The sequence below is a fragment of the Gymnoscopelus microlampas genome (genome assembly GCF_963454915.1).
Source record: "Gymnoscopelus microlampas genome assembly, chromosome: 11".
Taxonomy (NCBI): Eukaryota; Metazoa; Chordata; class Actinopteri; order Myctophiformes; family Myctophidae; genus Gymnoscopelus; species Gymnoscopelus microlampas.
The window spans coordinates 19085511-19100495 of NC_139948.1; the positions used below are offsets into that span (position 1 = coordinate 19085511).

The 14985-nt window shown below is 39.2% G+C and overlaps 1 protein-coding gene across 1 annotated transcript; it reads right to left on the bottom strand.

Annotated features, from left to right (window-relative positions):
* Positions 1 to 2938: 2938 nt before the first annotated feature.
* On the bottom strand, positions 2939 to 10222 carry natd1 (protein NATD1). The gene is made up of 3 exons (XM_084072623.1): positions 10080 to 10222; positions 5325 to 5443; positions 2939 to 4992 (listed from the first exon to the last, which is right to left on the bottom strand). Exons 1-3 carry the CDS (start codon positions 10180 to 10182, stop codon positions 4876 to 4878), a joined length of 339 nt encoding a protein of 112 aa, XP_083928749.1. The 5' UTR covers positions 10183 to 10222; the 3' UTR covers positions 2939 to 4875.
* Between the last annotated feature and the right edge of the window lie 4763 nt (positions 10223 to 14985).

The following is a 14985-nucleotide window of genomic DNA, read 5'->3' on the forward strand; positions in this document are numbered from 1 at the left end:
TCCTCCAGCACCAGCACCACACCGCCTTCTGGTGGACAGAAGAGGAACTGCGCCCCCAACGGTTGCATCGCCTGTAGGTTGTAGTCACCAGGCTGAGTGGGATGTTGGCGGTTGGAACCAACACACCGCAGAGCTCTGGGTGCTCTGATTGTGGTGTGTAGTATGTGTGCACATACTGGGGCTATAGGTGTGTGTGTGTGTGTGTGTGTGTGTGTGTGTGTGTGTGTGTGTGTGTGTGTGTGTGTGTGTGTGTGTGTGTGTGTGTGTGTGTGTGTGTGTGTGTGTGTGTGTGTGTGTGTGTGTGTGTGTGTGCCTGAGAATAATGTGTGATGCATTTCTTTTTTGTGCATTAAAATTTGTACATTAACATTTTTATGGTATTTACTATTTTCTTATTTAGGCATTTTAGCAGACTCTTATCCAGAGCATCTTACAAAGTGCCAGATCATAGTAAATGGATTAACAGTAGTTAAAGAATGCCAGGTTTAAAATGGTAGTGAATGGAAGTAAATAGAGTGCAAAGAAAAGAATTAAGTGCTACACAGTATCTAGTATCTAGGCTACTGGGTAAATATTAAACCTTGACCTCTGTCCAAACAACATGCTATCTAAATAACATACAGCACATATCATACTGTATGTGAAGAACAGGTAACCAACATACATCTGCATAGTAAACTAGTAGCATCTATCAAAATAGGCAACAAGAACTAAAGAAGTGATACAATGAATGAGGAGTGCTAGGGGGTGAGGTGGAGTCTGAGATGAGTTTACAGAGGGGGGGGGGGGGGGGGGGGGGGGTTAAAGGTCATCCCACAGCCTGGGAACCAGAAGAGGAGCGTTGTCATAGGGAAGATGGACTTATTGTGCTGATCTTATTGTAACAGTTGAAATTGTTGGAGGCTATATGATATTTGTCGTAACATGCCAGTATACTGTCCCTCACAGAGAGAGACAGAGAGAGAGAGAGAGAGAGAGACAGGCCTGTCCTGTCTCATCTTAGCCCTAGTCTCATGCAATGAGAGTATAGATTGACCTTCTCAGCGGTTGGTACAGGGCACTGGAGCTGGTCTTGGAAGCGGAAAAGGCAGAAGTATACCAGATTGTTGACTGGGTTAGGTTGTTAACTGTCCCAGCAGCATAATCTGTGAGGCAGTTGGTAATCTACCAGCAAATCCACTTTATTGAGATGTTGATCAGGTGTCATGTTGCTACATAACAGTCAGGGTAACAGGGTTTAACACAGTTGAATAAATTCAACAGGATCCTAGTGGTTTTGAAGAGACCATTCAAACTGATATTGATGTGTGATAACTCAAGCCATCAAACTAAAACCCAGTAGTAGAACATCTACCAGGCCAACACACATACATACAGTAACTGAGGTTTGACATGGCTTTTTACACCTCAAACACCCCTATTTCTTTGTTTTAGATTAGCTGCCAGGAGTATGTTCATACACAATTATGGAAAAAGATATATACATAGCAACCTGTATATACTTCCGTCAACCTGTCTAGAGCCTGCAATCATTCTGTGTTTTAAAATATGTGCATTAGAATATATACTCAGGACTGTAGAACATTAAGATCTTAAAGTAATGCAATAAAAGACAGTGGGGTGTCAGGTGAAAAATAATCCACTACCTAACACACTCAAAACTGTCTGTATTTACTAAATATTATTTAACTTTTAACTCCAATCCCTTCGAGACTATAATCGTGATACCTTAACATAGTCATACTGTATAATACCTGACAATGTACTCAATAGCCAGTGTTATTAGATAGCCCGCCCTGACCCTTCTCATGAAAAGGGAACTCTCCTTCAGACAATGAATCATTTGTATATTAATGCAAGAAGCCTGACATTACGGCGCTTGAATTTGAAAATTGGCAAAACGACTGACACAAATAAAATTTGTCTGGTATGAAAACCAGTGCAATGTTTCTAATGTTTTCAGAAGAACAGATTGATTAATTAACAATAAAACGAATAAAATGAAATGACACTTTCTGTGAAAGCCTTTCTTTTATCTCACTTTTAGTTTCAGTTAAGAAGTACCGTTTCCCTGCTCAAGTAAACTCATTTGTCTGCATTTGCAAATCCTCTCTGGTGCAGGTTGCTCCTGTGTAAGTGCATCCATGATATACAGTATTGTATCATGTTATGCGGTACTGTATTGTACTATAGTGCATTTTGGTCGATGTGAAATGAATGTCCTAGGTAGGTGACAACCCACAGACCTAGATAGGCCATTATTCTAGTGGAAAAACTAAGAAATTATAAAAAATAATGGCTTGGGTATTCTGTATATTCTTCGTACTTTCAAAACACCCAGTCAAGGGCAACCCATGGAGTGCACTTTAACGCATTAAAACCGGGAATGCATCGGTGTCATTTTAGATTAGAGTTAAAAAGCATTATTTTATACTTTGGCTGTTCAAAAATAGCAGATATACAAGCTCATAGCGTCTTTTTTTCTGCTATTTTTGAAAAGTTGTGCAAATCTTTGAACGGGTCGGGATCGGCAACCAAATGCATATCATTTTGGGCTCCTTGACATGAAAATATTTTAGCATAGGCCTTTAGTGATATGTTTTTCAGAAAGAAATAAGACATTTGTAGAATCAGCTTCAGGTCTTGCTGGGTTAAGGGTGATGAGTCTTTGCTTGTAGGGGTGGCACACACACAGTGGGGGCCCAGCATTTTAAGAATGACTGAAGGTGTGCATGTTAAACTGACCTTTATTTTTCAAATAAAGATGTCTTTAGTTTGGTGTGCGGGCTCTACCTCTTAAATATTAAAGTACTTTAAGCCCAGCACCCATGAGTATCCTTTGAAATACCCAATATTACTTTTTTGCAACCTGTAAAACAATCAATATTTGACACCGTAATTACAAATACTGTTCATTTAATGATGAAACCACCTGCAATGAGTGTTTGAGTGAGTTATTTATTTAGTAAAACAAAAGTAAAGAATAAACAAGATATTTTGAGCTAGCCAATAATATAATGGCAATGAGTACATTTTGGCCCTTGCCATAGCTGAGCAAACTCAAATTTTATTTATACATCCATAACCACCAGTATCCATGAACTGGTGTAAATGGCACTTTGAAGTGATGATGAACCTTGGCCATGATTGAAGTCAAAATATTTTTGATTACCATTATGTTGCTTCTGCTTTCTGTGGTCAATGAACTATAAGTAGTGATTCAATTATTGTACAGTGAAAAAGGTTTAAAATGATATATTTCACACACAACTGCAGAATCTGCTTTGTTTGTGCTAAAAGCGTGATGTTGAGACCCGTTTCGGCCTACGAGAATTAATTGAATTTCTACTTTTGTTGTTCAAGGAGCACAGACACAACATCAACACAGTGATTGATGTACTTAGATCATGGACCATGGTCAAAATGTAACATCACTTTAACTGAATAGTCTGTATGTCCATATCTACCATGCAAGGCAGTGTTGCAAAACCTGAGGTGTTATTCCCTTCAAAAAGGGAGATTGCCATGAGCAAGAATTATTCAAGAGACACATGAGCCACACTCTGAGACCACTTATCTCCTTTGTTCTTAGTTGTTTTTTTGCTGAACTTCATCAAACACCCTTTTGCACAAAACATTTTGCACTACCTACTTTTCAGGAAATCTTAAGTGCAATTTAAAGACAATCTTAAAGATGCTTCATGCAAATGGTTAGTGGAAAAATAAATAGAATGCAGCTGGCTGTTGTTGTTTTTACATGTGATGTTAATTAAACCAAATTGTTAAACAAGTACATATATAGAGATAATTTAATAGCAAGTTTGGAAAGTAAATGCCTACTAATTAAATCAATCACCTGTGGGGGGAAAAATACCTTGGTTAACTTGCATTTACTTATACAGTAGCTAAAAGATCCCAGAATACTTTTTTACCTATCTCACTGTGACACAAATATTGCCTAAACGGAAGGAACATCTCTTTTGAATTGCAAGGCCTGATGAAACATTCCCTTTCAATTCTATCAGCCCATTATATTCAAGATCCAGTGCGGCACATGACATTTACTACTGAGTTAGTTATCTTTTCAGACCTATGTCAAGTGAACTAAAAAAGACAGGCAAAGTATGGAAGGGGGTAAAAGAAAAAAAAAATCTAAAGCATCACCTGCATGTCCACAAAATGGCAAATCAAATTCTCAATTAGCCATGATGCGTATAGCCACTCTTGGTTTGATCCAAAACATCACAAAATTCTATTTTTCATACTTGTCTATCACTTATTTCCCCATCTGTTCAATTACATGGCCATGCCTTGCTTCTGTAGTACATGACATAGGCCTATCTATCATCTATCCTCCATGTTATGCATTTTATTTTTTTTAAATTATGTAATACAGTGGTTCTCAAAGTGGGGTCCAGGGACCCTCAGGGTTCCTCGAGTCGAGGGGGTTCCAAATACTCCCTTACAGTTTTGTAACTCTGAGAGTGTACAAATGCGTTATGGGTTCCATGAAATAAAATAAAAGTATGAGAACCACTGATGTAATAGGCTTGAGCTTTGGTTGGGTTCTTTTACTCGTGCTCCTGAAGGATGTGAACGATCAACTACTGTATCAAGATTCACTTCCCGAATGTGGCAAGTCTGTGTATCTTGCCGTTTATGAACGTAACCCACTGTTCACCCGTGCATTCACGTGACAGAAGTTTTGCCATGTGCAAATCTCCCTCTGGATCCACACAACGTAGTGTCTAGCAAAGCTTGGAAGGTCCTTCGGCTGTCAAGTCTCTCTCCAACCTCAAAGCACATAGACATTATTTTCCCTTAGGAGTCTGTTCCCGCACACGCAACCCCTTATCAGAACAGTGTCTTGTGGGGTCATTGATATATATGGTCAAAGTACTGAGGCTGAGGATTCTCTTTGACATATTTCTGAATGTACCAGCATGTCAAGTGGGCTTTCAGGTCCTCTTCCACCACAAAATCCATGGCTGCCTACAAACAGAAAACAATAAAATAAAAAATAAATACCCATTTAATATATCCTGTATCTCATGCTTGAAGTCTTGTATACAATGTTAAGCGTCTGATGTCTGTGTGAATACAAATGTTTGCACTCAGTTGAAAACTCTGTGTAATTTGAATGCAGAATTTCACATTCTGACTGCAGGAACTAGATCACACTTTTACAAGTAGCCATGAGTGTTTTATGAGTCTGGCTTCAGCAGGGCCGCACTCTTCTCCGTGACTCCATCATTTCCGTACAGTGACTTATAAGTTTCATCTTGTCAAATTCAACCTCCACAGAAAGCGTTTATAGGTCTTACCTTAGCCAGATGCTTGGCAATACCTCTCCCTCTGTAAGCATCTGGAACTTCAGTGTGCTGCAAGTCCACAGTCTTCTTGCCCACATACTCGTACAGAAGTACTGCACGGTCATGTGATCCTATGGACAGAAACAAACATTATGGTGTTGTGTTAACACTCATAATTTGTTTATACTGCGATTTGATCCCATCTGGTACGATGAGACATTTTTCACTTACACAGGCCTTGTTTTTATATATTGGCAGAGTCTGCTTTGTTTGAATGTGTTTGTTTGTGTGTTAAAAGAGTGATTTTGAGACCCGTTTTGTCTGGGTCTCTGGGTTTCACAATTAGCTTATAATCTTGAAACTTGGCAATTAATCTTGCCAGCTGTTGCTCCGTGCTCGCATCTCTATCAGAGGCCATTACCGTTTGACCACATATGCTTTCAAGGAACAACAAAGGCACTAAGAAAAATATTACAAAACAAAAGCATTTTTGCTATAGTATGACAGTAATTGGAGAAAGACAAAAAACATGTCCCTCACTCACAGAGCACAGGTGCAAATGATGAAGATGATTGACAACTTGGACTTATATCATGGCCATGCAGCTGCAGCATACAACCCAATGTTGTACCTAAGTTCAACATAATTTTATAAATCTTCTCAGCATCAGGTGATCCTTGTTAGCCCCCAGACAGGGGGTTGACCCTTGTACCTAAACTTGTTGTGTATTTTTTTTTACTATTTTGAAAAACATTTTAAAATAGTTCAAATAGCCGATCTACATCGAGACATTGTAAGCTTGTAGATCGGTCGACCGATAACTTGTGTACCGGTCGATACCGAGTACCGATCCGATACCAGTGTGTAATTTAAATACATCTAGGACGGTGGTTCTCAAAGTGAGGTCCAGAGACCATCTGGGTTCCTTGAGGGGGTTCCAAGTGGACCCTTACAGGTCTGTGACTCTAAGAGTTATGGGGCTCCTTGAAATTAAAAGGCTTGAGAACCACTGATAAATAAAAATAAATAATACATAAAAATGTTAAAGTGCAGCTACAAGTAAGTAAAATAATAATGTAAATAGTACAGTAAGAGTATAAAACAGTTATAAACAATCAACTGAAGCAATCAAAATAGGACTGTAAATGAAATATTATCATGTGATAAATAACGTGGTATCGGAATGGCATAGACTGGCATACTCGATGATACCAGCATTTTAGGCAGTGTAGGCAGCTTTTCCGATACTGGTATCGGTATCGGAACAACTCTACGGAGAACAGGAGCAACTGATGATGATGATGATTGACAGCTGTGTCCCCATAGCATGTCCAATCATGATGTCAATGCAATGTGCCTGCTGTTCAGGGTTGTGATATGATGTTCCCATGCAATATATATGGTAATGATTGGATGATTTTGTAATGGTGGCAGAGTCCGTACCAGACATGCTTTGTTGAGAAGACACTGACCCGGGGGGTGGGCAGAGGAGAGGAGTACTTATGCTTATTATAAGCGACTTTGGGCTTTTTCATCTGTAAAGTAAAGTCGCTTGTAAAATTGGTAGTTGCGGGTTGCTTATTTGGGCTTGCTTCCTAATGCTGTTTAAACCAGCGGTTCTCAAACATTTCCATGTCAAGGACCCCTAAATTAATATGTAATTGTCCTCGTATCCCCATCTGAAAACATTTTGTGCCAGGGACCCAGTAGATCTGCTATTTTCAAATGGCCGATGTATATAGGTTTACAGTGCTCATGTGTTAAAGTCGCTTCTTTTGGGCTCGTTTTCATAGACCTGGTTGCTTATTTCTCTCGCAACAATGACCACTGTTAGCCAGGAGAGCATGAGGAGCGGGGTGGGAACACCGTGCTAAAAGACAGTGGATCTCAGTCTGCTGTATTCTAGCCTCAAGCTTTCCTCCATCTCCCTTCGTTTTTGGTCTACTCGCGGAGTTGATACAATGAATTGTCTGTATTGTGCCCAACTGCCCATATAGCTGTCCACACCTCACTGAGGTCCCAACTCATTCTCGGCCCGTGGTCTGGCTCAGCGAAACAAAAAGCCAGCAGACATTGAAAAGAAGAGTGTAACCTAACCAAAAGATCGTAACCACTTAATGTTGCATCAGCAATTCCTGGTTCATGGCATGCTAATTACAGCATGGGTCGGTGTCTTCAACAAACTTTCCCCCATGGCACTGGCAAATGGTACTTATTATGAAGCCGAAAGAATTGTGATGTCTTATCTCTCCGTTCGTTCTAATCAGCCTTGTGTCTACCAGGCTTTACTCAATGGCTACTCTCTCAGAGATGACCTCACCGTCTAGCTGAGCCAGCAAACCAAAGGTCTCTAGGCAAAGTAGGCATGAAGCAACGGGACACAATGGAGCATCCCACCCAAACAGTTTGTAAAGGGCGTAGAATTATAATTAAGAGGCCATTGGTCCCAGTGAACCACTGGCATGGCAAGTAATCTGAAACGTATGGTTGTCCATCACAGTGGTTCTCAACCTTTTCAGGGCGCGACCACCCAAAATAATCGTATTTAAACTGGGGACCCCCCACCCTGATAAGCACTTGGAATTGTAGGCGTTACATTTAGTTTGACTCGGTTCCAGATAAATAGTGAAAATAGCCGATCTACAAGCTCACAACGTCTCGCAACGTGCTTGTAGATCTGCTATTTTCACAATTGATGCCCCTTTCTTATATCATTTGACAATTTGGCCAATGTTTGACCAGTTTTTAAAGTATAGTTTGTTGATCACTTTTGATGCAGTAATGGTCTTTTTCTTTGTTATTAAAAAAAGTCTAAAAGTCATTAAATTGTCAATTCACTGTCATCTGGGGACCCCCCCAAAATCATGTGAACCACTGGTCTAGCGCTTTGAACTGTCTTGCCAACAAGTATTGAATAAATAAAATAACAGTTGCATTACCTGGTGCATAAGGGTGATATTTGAAATGCAGAGAAATTAAAAGTTATCATGACTTGGGTGTTGGGTAACGAATTATGACAATGACAGGCCAGGTCTCGTACACAGAGTCAATTTAACTCTGACAGTGTAATCTCATTACATTACATTACAAGAATAACTGATGTTCAGGATTATATTTAATGCCTGAGATGAAAGGAAGTTAGAGGGTGTGGGTTTTTAGGAATAAAGGAAATGGACATAAGTCATAAGGATCAAAGCAGAGTACTGCTTAATGTCAGTGGTGGAAGAAGTACTCAGATATTTTACTTAAGTAAAAGTAGCAATACCACAATATAAAAATATTGTTACAAGTAAAAGGCCTGCATTCAAAATGTTACTTGAGTAAAAGTACGAAAGTATTGGCATCAAAATATACTTAAAGTACTAGCCATGGTTCACGTTTCAGGGCTATTAAAGTACCAAAAGTAAAAGTACTAAAAATGTTTGAAAATAGCAGATCTACAAGCACACAACGCGAGGCTATTTTCAAATAGCCCACATACAAAATGGGGATAAAGTGGCTAATGTAGGTTTTATAATATAATAATGTAACTGCAAAGTAACTGGTAACTCATTTTCAAATAGATATAGTGGAGTAAAAGTACATTATTTGCCTCTGAGATGTGGTGGAGTAGAAGTAAAACTACTGAAAATTGGAAATACTCCAGTAAAGTAAAAATACCTAAAAATGATACTTAAGTACAGTACTTGAGTACATATACTTAGGTACTTTACACCACTGCCTAACGTTTTGAGGGGTGACGCATTATGACAGTGATATAGTTACTAATCTGACCAAATACATGGCCTCCTGATGCCTACATTGACTCAATGACACGTTGGTGTTTGAAATAAAGTTCTCAACAAGGGGATAGACGACAAAGTTAGCACCTAGCCTAGGAACGTTTAAGTGACTACCAAGGATACGTCCGCAACGTCACACATAAACGTAAAGTAATGGAACACGGAAGTGCTTCAAAGTCGAGAAAAAGTCGCACGACCCGTGTTTCCTTCGACACAAAATGGTCATACCAACTGAAACAAGTGTAGTAGTTTAAACGAGTCATTTTTGTCAATCGACACTTCGTCGAATGTTGTGTCTGGACAGTCTGCCTGCGACTACATGCCGCACTAGCCAAGGATCACACGTCATGGATTTACTTCAACCTGGTGTTTGCACTTTTTCCATTTACGGCCCGTACATCTACATAAACGTTCAGATTTCAAATATTAAGTGCTTACCCCATGGCCACGAATGTTAAAATTATGTACGGGCCCTCAAAAGTACCCGTATCTTCCGTATTGTTGAATAAAAAGCATTTTAATCTGATCAATGGCGATTTTCTCAGAGTTATAACGTAACAGAGTGCAATAAACCTCCCAACCGATAGGGTCGCGTAGCTGGAAGCATATGACGAAAATACGGAGAAAATGAACATCGATCGGATTGAAATGCTTTTTATTGATCAATACGGAAGATACAGGTATTTCTGAGGGCCCGAACAGAATTGTAACATCAGTGGCCATGGGGTAAGCACTTTATATTTTAAATCTGAACGTTTATGTAGATGGACGGGCCAAAAAGGGAGAAAGTGCCACACCAGGTTGAAGTTCATCCATGACAGTCATGTTTCAGGGCTAATGCCGCACATCCCCTTTAACGTCACAGACCACTCCTTGGTATTTTCTTCTTTGTTTGTATCCCAACACAGTAGCTAGCACTGTATATACACAAGGCTAGCCTGCAGACATTACATTATTAACATCATCATGTCATTGTTGAACGTACCGTTCAGTCTTATAACAAACTGCCGCCGTTTCTTGTCGTGTTCCACGTGGATGGGAGAGTTGTTGACTTCAAGGACGTTTACTGCTGGTACAGCCTGGGCCATAATAGCTACGTTACAAAGTTGTCGTGTTGCTGCTGCTTCACTCCTAAGCGTTTGTTGTGTTGCTGTAAGCAGGGTTGCCAGATTATGTGATAGAAATAAGCAACCAGGTCTATGAAAACAAGCCCAAAAGAAGCAATTGCTAGGGCACTTTTAAAGCCATTTTTAAACCTGCACTTCAGAGCTACATTGAACATATCAGATCTACAAGCTCACAACGCGCTGTGTTGAGAGCTATTTTGTGTATTGTGTCTGGTATTTAAAAATATATATAAAATGTGGAATATTTGGAAGATTTTTGAAACATTCTAACGACACAAATCGGCTCACTGGCAAAACATTTTCAGATGGGGGTTAGGAACAATACATATTAATTTGGGGGTTCATGACTTGAAAATATTTGAGAGCCACTGGTTAAAATAATTAAAAATGTGTGAAACAAGCCCAAATAAGCACTAGAAACACGGCCCAAAAAAACTGCAACCCGCTGCAACTATCAATATTTACAAGCAACACAGAAACATGAGCCCAACGTCGCTTATAATAAGCGGACATGGCAATTGGCAACACTGAGGCTGGCTCGTAAAGCCACATTTTATACATCGTCGTATGACGGTCTCGCGCGCGGAAGATAGTCGACCTACAAGCCCACGACGCTTCTCCCCCGCCAAGCAGTGTGAGCTTACAAATCGGCTACTTTCGGAGCAGCGCGACAGACAGACACAGGCAGCCCCGTCGGATGGTCGGATTTGAAACCAGGCTTGGTTTCTATTCACTGCTCAGTGCTCTAATCCGGTCTAGAAGAGCCCACCCCGCCTACTATAGTCGGTAAATTCCCCTCACACTTGTAGAACCGTTTCCGTATCCGCTCCAGACCGGATCTGCCATCCGCAAAGTGAATTTAGCCCAGTCTAGATTCACCAGCGAAGCGAAACGCTCCATGCCTTCAGGCAAATAAACTGTGAGGTCATGTGGCCAATAGAAATGTGATGTCCATACGGGCCCAGACTGTATCATTGTAACTGACATTATATAGACATGTATGGCCATTACTGCTGTGATTGGTGAAGGAGACCAAATGTTTTATTATTCTCTCCATCTCTGTAGCAAACAGAAAATATGTAAAACAACCCCCCCCCCTCCAAAAAAATCCTAAAGTATTCCTTTCTTTTTCAAAGTATAAAATATGGCCTGAGTGGTTATAATGGGGTCAAAATAGGGTCCCTGAATGTGATTATCTTGTTGAGCTGTTGACCTGATACTGCAAAACACTAATAGGCTGTGTTAACTCTGTATGGGATTATTAGGTGTGAGAGTGTGTGTGTGTGTGTGTGTGTGTGTGTGTGTGTGTGTGTGTGTGTGTGTGTGTGTGTGTGTGTGTGTGTGTGTGTGTGTGTGTGTGTGTGTGTGTCTTCTTCAACAATGTTGTTACACAGGTCTCTTGTGTAAGCATACTGTAGTATATGGATGGTTGGATTTTTTAATATGGGTAACATTATCTAGGTTTCTACTGATCATGTTTTCTTGCACATAGCTGTGGTTTCAGTCAGTGGATTACCGAGGAAGACATCTGAACAGCTTTTTGAGACCAACATCTAAAAACAAAACTGGACGTAATGGAGTCCTGATGGAGCTGTATACTTCACAAAACAAGAGGTGATGGTCTGTGCACTGTGTCATACTGAATGCACCACTGTCTGCTTTTAAAAGCGTATACAATTGATTGGATCAGATGGATGAAACCAGCACATATATGCTTTAAAGTATCTATCAAAAAGGTACTTGTAAAACATTATCCCATAGTATATCAATTTAGTATATCAATTCAGAAGCTATGAACTGTGAATGTCATGATTGTTGCTAGTAGTGCAGTGCTTGTGTCCCATGCAATTACAGTTCTAGACTTGCGTTGTGAATCGAGTGTCTGCTAAATTCCTACATGTAAAATTGCATTTGTATGCGTTTGTATCTTTCTTGTAATTGTTATGACACTGGACGTATAAATGACAACTTTACTGAATGTGCATGCATTGCAGACACGGCACAACCATCTTCTTTCCACCCCTGCTCTCAATATATAACTCTAACCCTGAAACCCTAAAACTGTCTACAGTCATTCTTGTAGTATGTTCTGGTACACAGTGCTATCCTATGCTGTGTTGTGCTATCCTTTCAAATTGAGAGGTTTCAGATGTGCAGGCCTATGTACTATCAAAGTGTTCCACTCAAGTTATCTAGCACTTAAAATAAGCATCCAATAGCCAAAGGTAATAGCAGTGGTGGAAAAAGTACTCAAATGTTTTACTTAAGTAAAAGTATCAATACAACATTGTAAAAATACTCTGTTACAAGTAAAAGTCTGGTATTTAAAATTTACTTGAGTAAAAGTACAAAAGTATTTGCATTAAAAAGTTCTTAGCCTATTTTGCAGAATGTCCAATTTCACAAGTTTCCAAATGTATACAAATATTTTCAATGTTGTGTTGTTTCAGTGTTGAAGTGGTTAATGTATGTTTTGTACTAATCAAAATCTGTAAAGTAACTAGTAACCGACGTGTTTAAATAATTGTAGAGTTTCCTCCTCTGCTACACCAGTAGGAATAATGGTTGTGTTTGTCGGGACTCACACTCTGTGTAAGGGAAATGCTCTGCCTACATGCTGATTATTTTATTTGTTCTTTTCTCCAAAACAGGTATCAGGAGGAAAAGTTTGCCGTGGTAAATTCCAGGATTAACAAACCGACACAGAATAAGGGCAACAAGGCTACCATACTGTACACCATAAGATGTACAGGCCTACGTCCAACAATCGTGAGTTTATGGTTATGCGTACAACAGTCTTTATATTTTTTCTGCATGGAGGTAATGGAGTCCTGATGGAGCTGTATACTTCACAAAACAAGAGGTGATGGTCTGTGCACTGTGTCATACTGAATGCACCACTGTCTGCTTTTAAAAGCGTATACAATTGATTGGATCAGATGGATGAAACCAGCACATATATGCTTTAAAGTATCTATCAAAAAGGTACTTGTAAAACATTATCCCATAGTATATCAATTTAGTATATCAATTCAGAAGCTATGAACTGTGAATGTCATGATTGTTGCTAGTAGTGCAGTGCTTGTGTCCCATGCAATTACAGTTCTAGACTTGCGTTGTGAATCGAGTGTCTGCTAAATTCCTACATGTAAAATTGCATTTGTATGCGTTTGTATCTTTCTTGTAATTGTTATGACACTGGACGTATAAATGACAACTTTACTGAATGTGCATGCATTGCAGACACGGCACAACCATCTTCTTTCCACCCCTGCTCTCAATATATAACTCTAACCCTGAAACCCTAAAACTGTCTACAGTCATTCTTGTAGTATGTTCTGGTACACAGTGCTATCCTATGCTGTGTTGTGCTATCCTTTCAAATTGAGAGGTTTCAGATGTGCAGGCCTATGTACTATCAAAGTGTTCCACTCAAGTTATCTAGCACTTAAAATAAGCATCCAATAGCCAAAGGTAATAGCAGTGGTGGAAAAAGTACTCAAATGTTTTACTTAAGTAAAAGTATCAATACAACATTGTAAAAATACTCTGTTACAAGTAAAAGTCTGGTATTTAAAATTTACTTGAGTAAAAGTACAAAAGTATTTGCATTAAAAAGTACTTAGCCTATTTTGTAGAATGTCCAATTTCACAAGTTTCCAAATGTATAAAAATATTTTCAATGTTGTGTTGTTTCAGTGTTGAAGTGGTTAATGTATGTTTTGTACTAATAATCAAAATCTGTAAAGTAACTAGTAACCGACGTGTTTAAATAATTGTAGAGTTTCCTCCTCTGCTACACCAGTAGGAATAATGGTTGTGTTTGTCGGGACTCACACTCTGTGTAAGGGAAATGCTCTGCCTACATGCTGATTATTTTATTTGTTCTTTTCTCCAAAACAGGTATCAGGAGGAAAAGTTTGCCGTGGTAAATTCCAGGATTAACAAACCGACACAGAATAAGGGCAACAAGGCTACCATACTGTACACCATAAGATGTACAGGCCTACGTCCAACAATCGTGAGTTTATGGTTATGCGTACAACAGTCTTTATATTTTTTCTGCATCGTTCTATAAGACAAGGTTGTGAGAACTGAGAATATGTATTCCCCTTAACATTTTAACCACGTGAGTCCTACTTCATTGTATGGTTGTATGATGAATTGTGAAAATAACCAGTATAGATATATATTTTGAATTGTTTTAGATTCTGCTTATTTTTTACCATTTATTCACAAGGACGGTGAATACATTTATTCACAAGTTCTCAAGGTGAACTTCAAAGTTGATAAGTCACGGTCAGGGAAAGAAAACATGAACATCCTGAGGATTAGGGAACATCTCCTCAGGATTAAATTCTCAGAATGTCACAAGGATCCTAACCTAAAACGAATGTTCTTATGACAGTTGTTGTGGTTGTGCAGTAAAATTGGCTTGAGGTCACTGGTGGGCTTTGACCCTAAGCCTAGGCAGCCCTGACCTTGTACTCTACTTATTTTTGAGCTTATGTGCATTACATCAGGGGGGCAGCGGTGACCTAAAGGTCAGAGGAGCGTGTTTGTGACTGAAAGGTTTGGTCCCCCGGATATGTATATGTATATGTATATGTATATGTATATGTATATGTATATGTATATGTATATGTATATGTATATGTATATGTATATGTATATGTATGTATATGTATATGTATATGTATATGTATATATGTTTTTGTATATACAGTACATGTATGACAAATATTGAGTTGAACTGTACAATGT

Bases quoted from the DNA above. Each gene is read 5' to 3' on its own strand.
- natd1 (XM_084072623.1), bottom strand. From the start codon at position 10,182: ATGGCCCAGGCTGTACCAGCAGTAAACGTCCTTGAAGTCAACAACTCT. The intron at 5,444-10,079 runs GTACGTTCAACA...TTCTGTCCATAG, and splicing joins GTTTGTTATAAGACTGAACG to GATCACATGACCGTGCAGTA. The intron at 4,993-5,324 runs GTAAGACCTATA...TTCTGTTTGTAG, and splicing joins TTGCCAAGCATCTGGCTAAG to GCAGCCATGGATTTTGTGGT.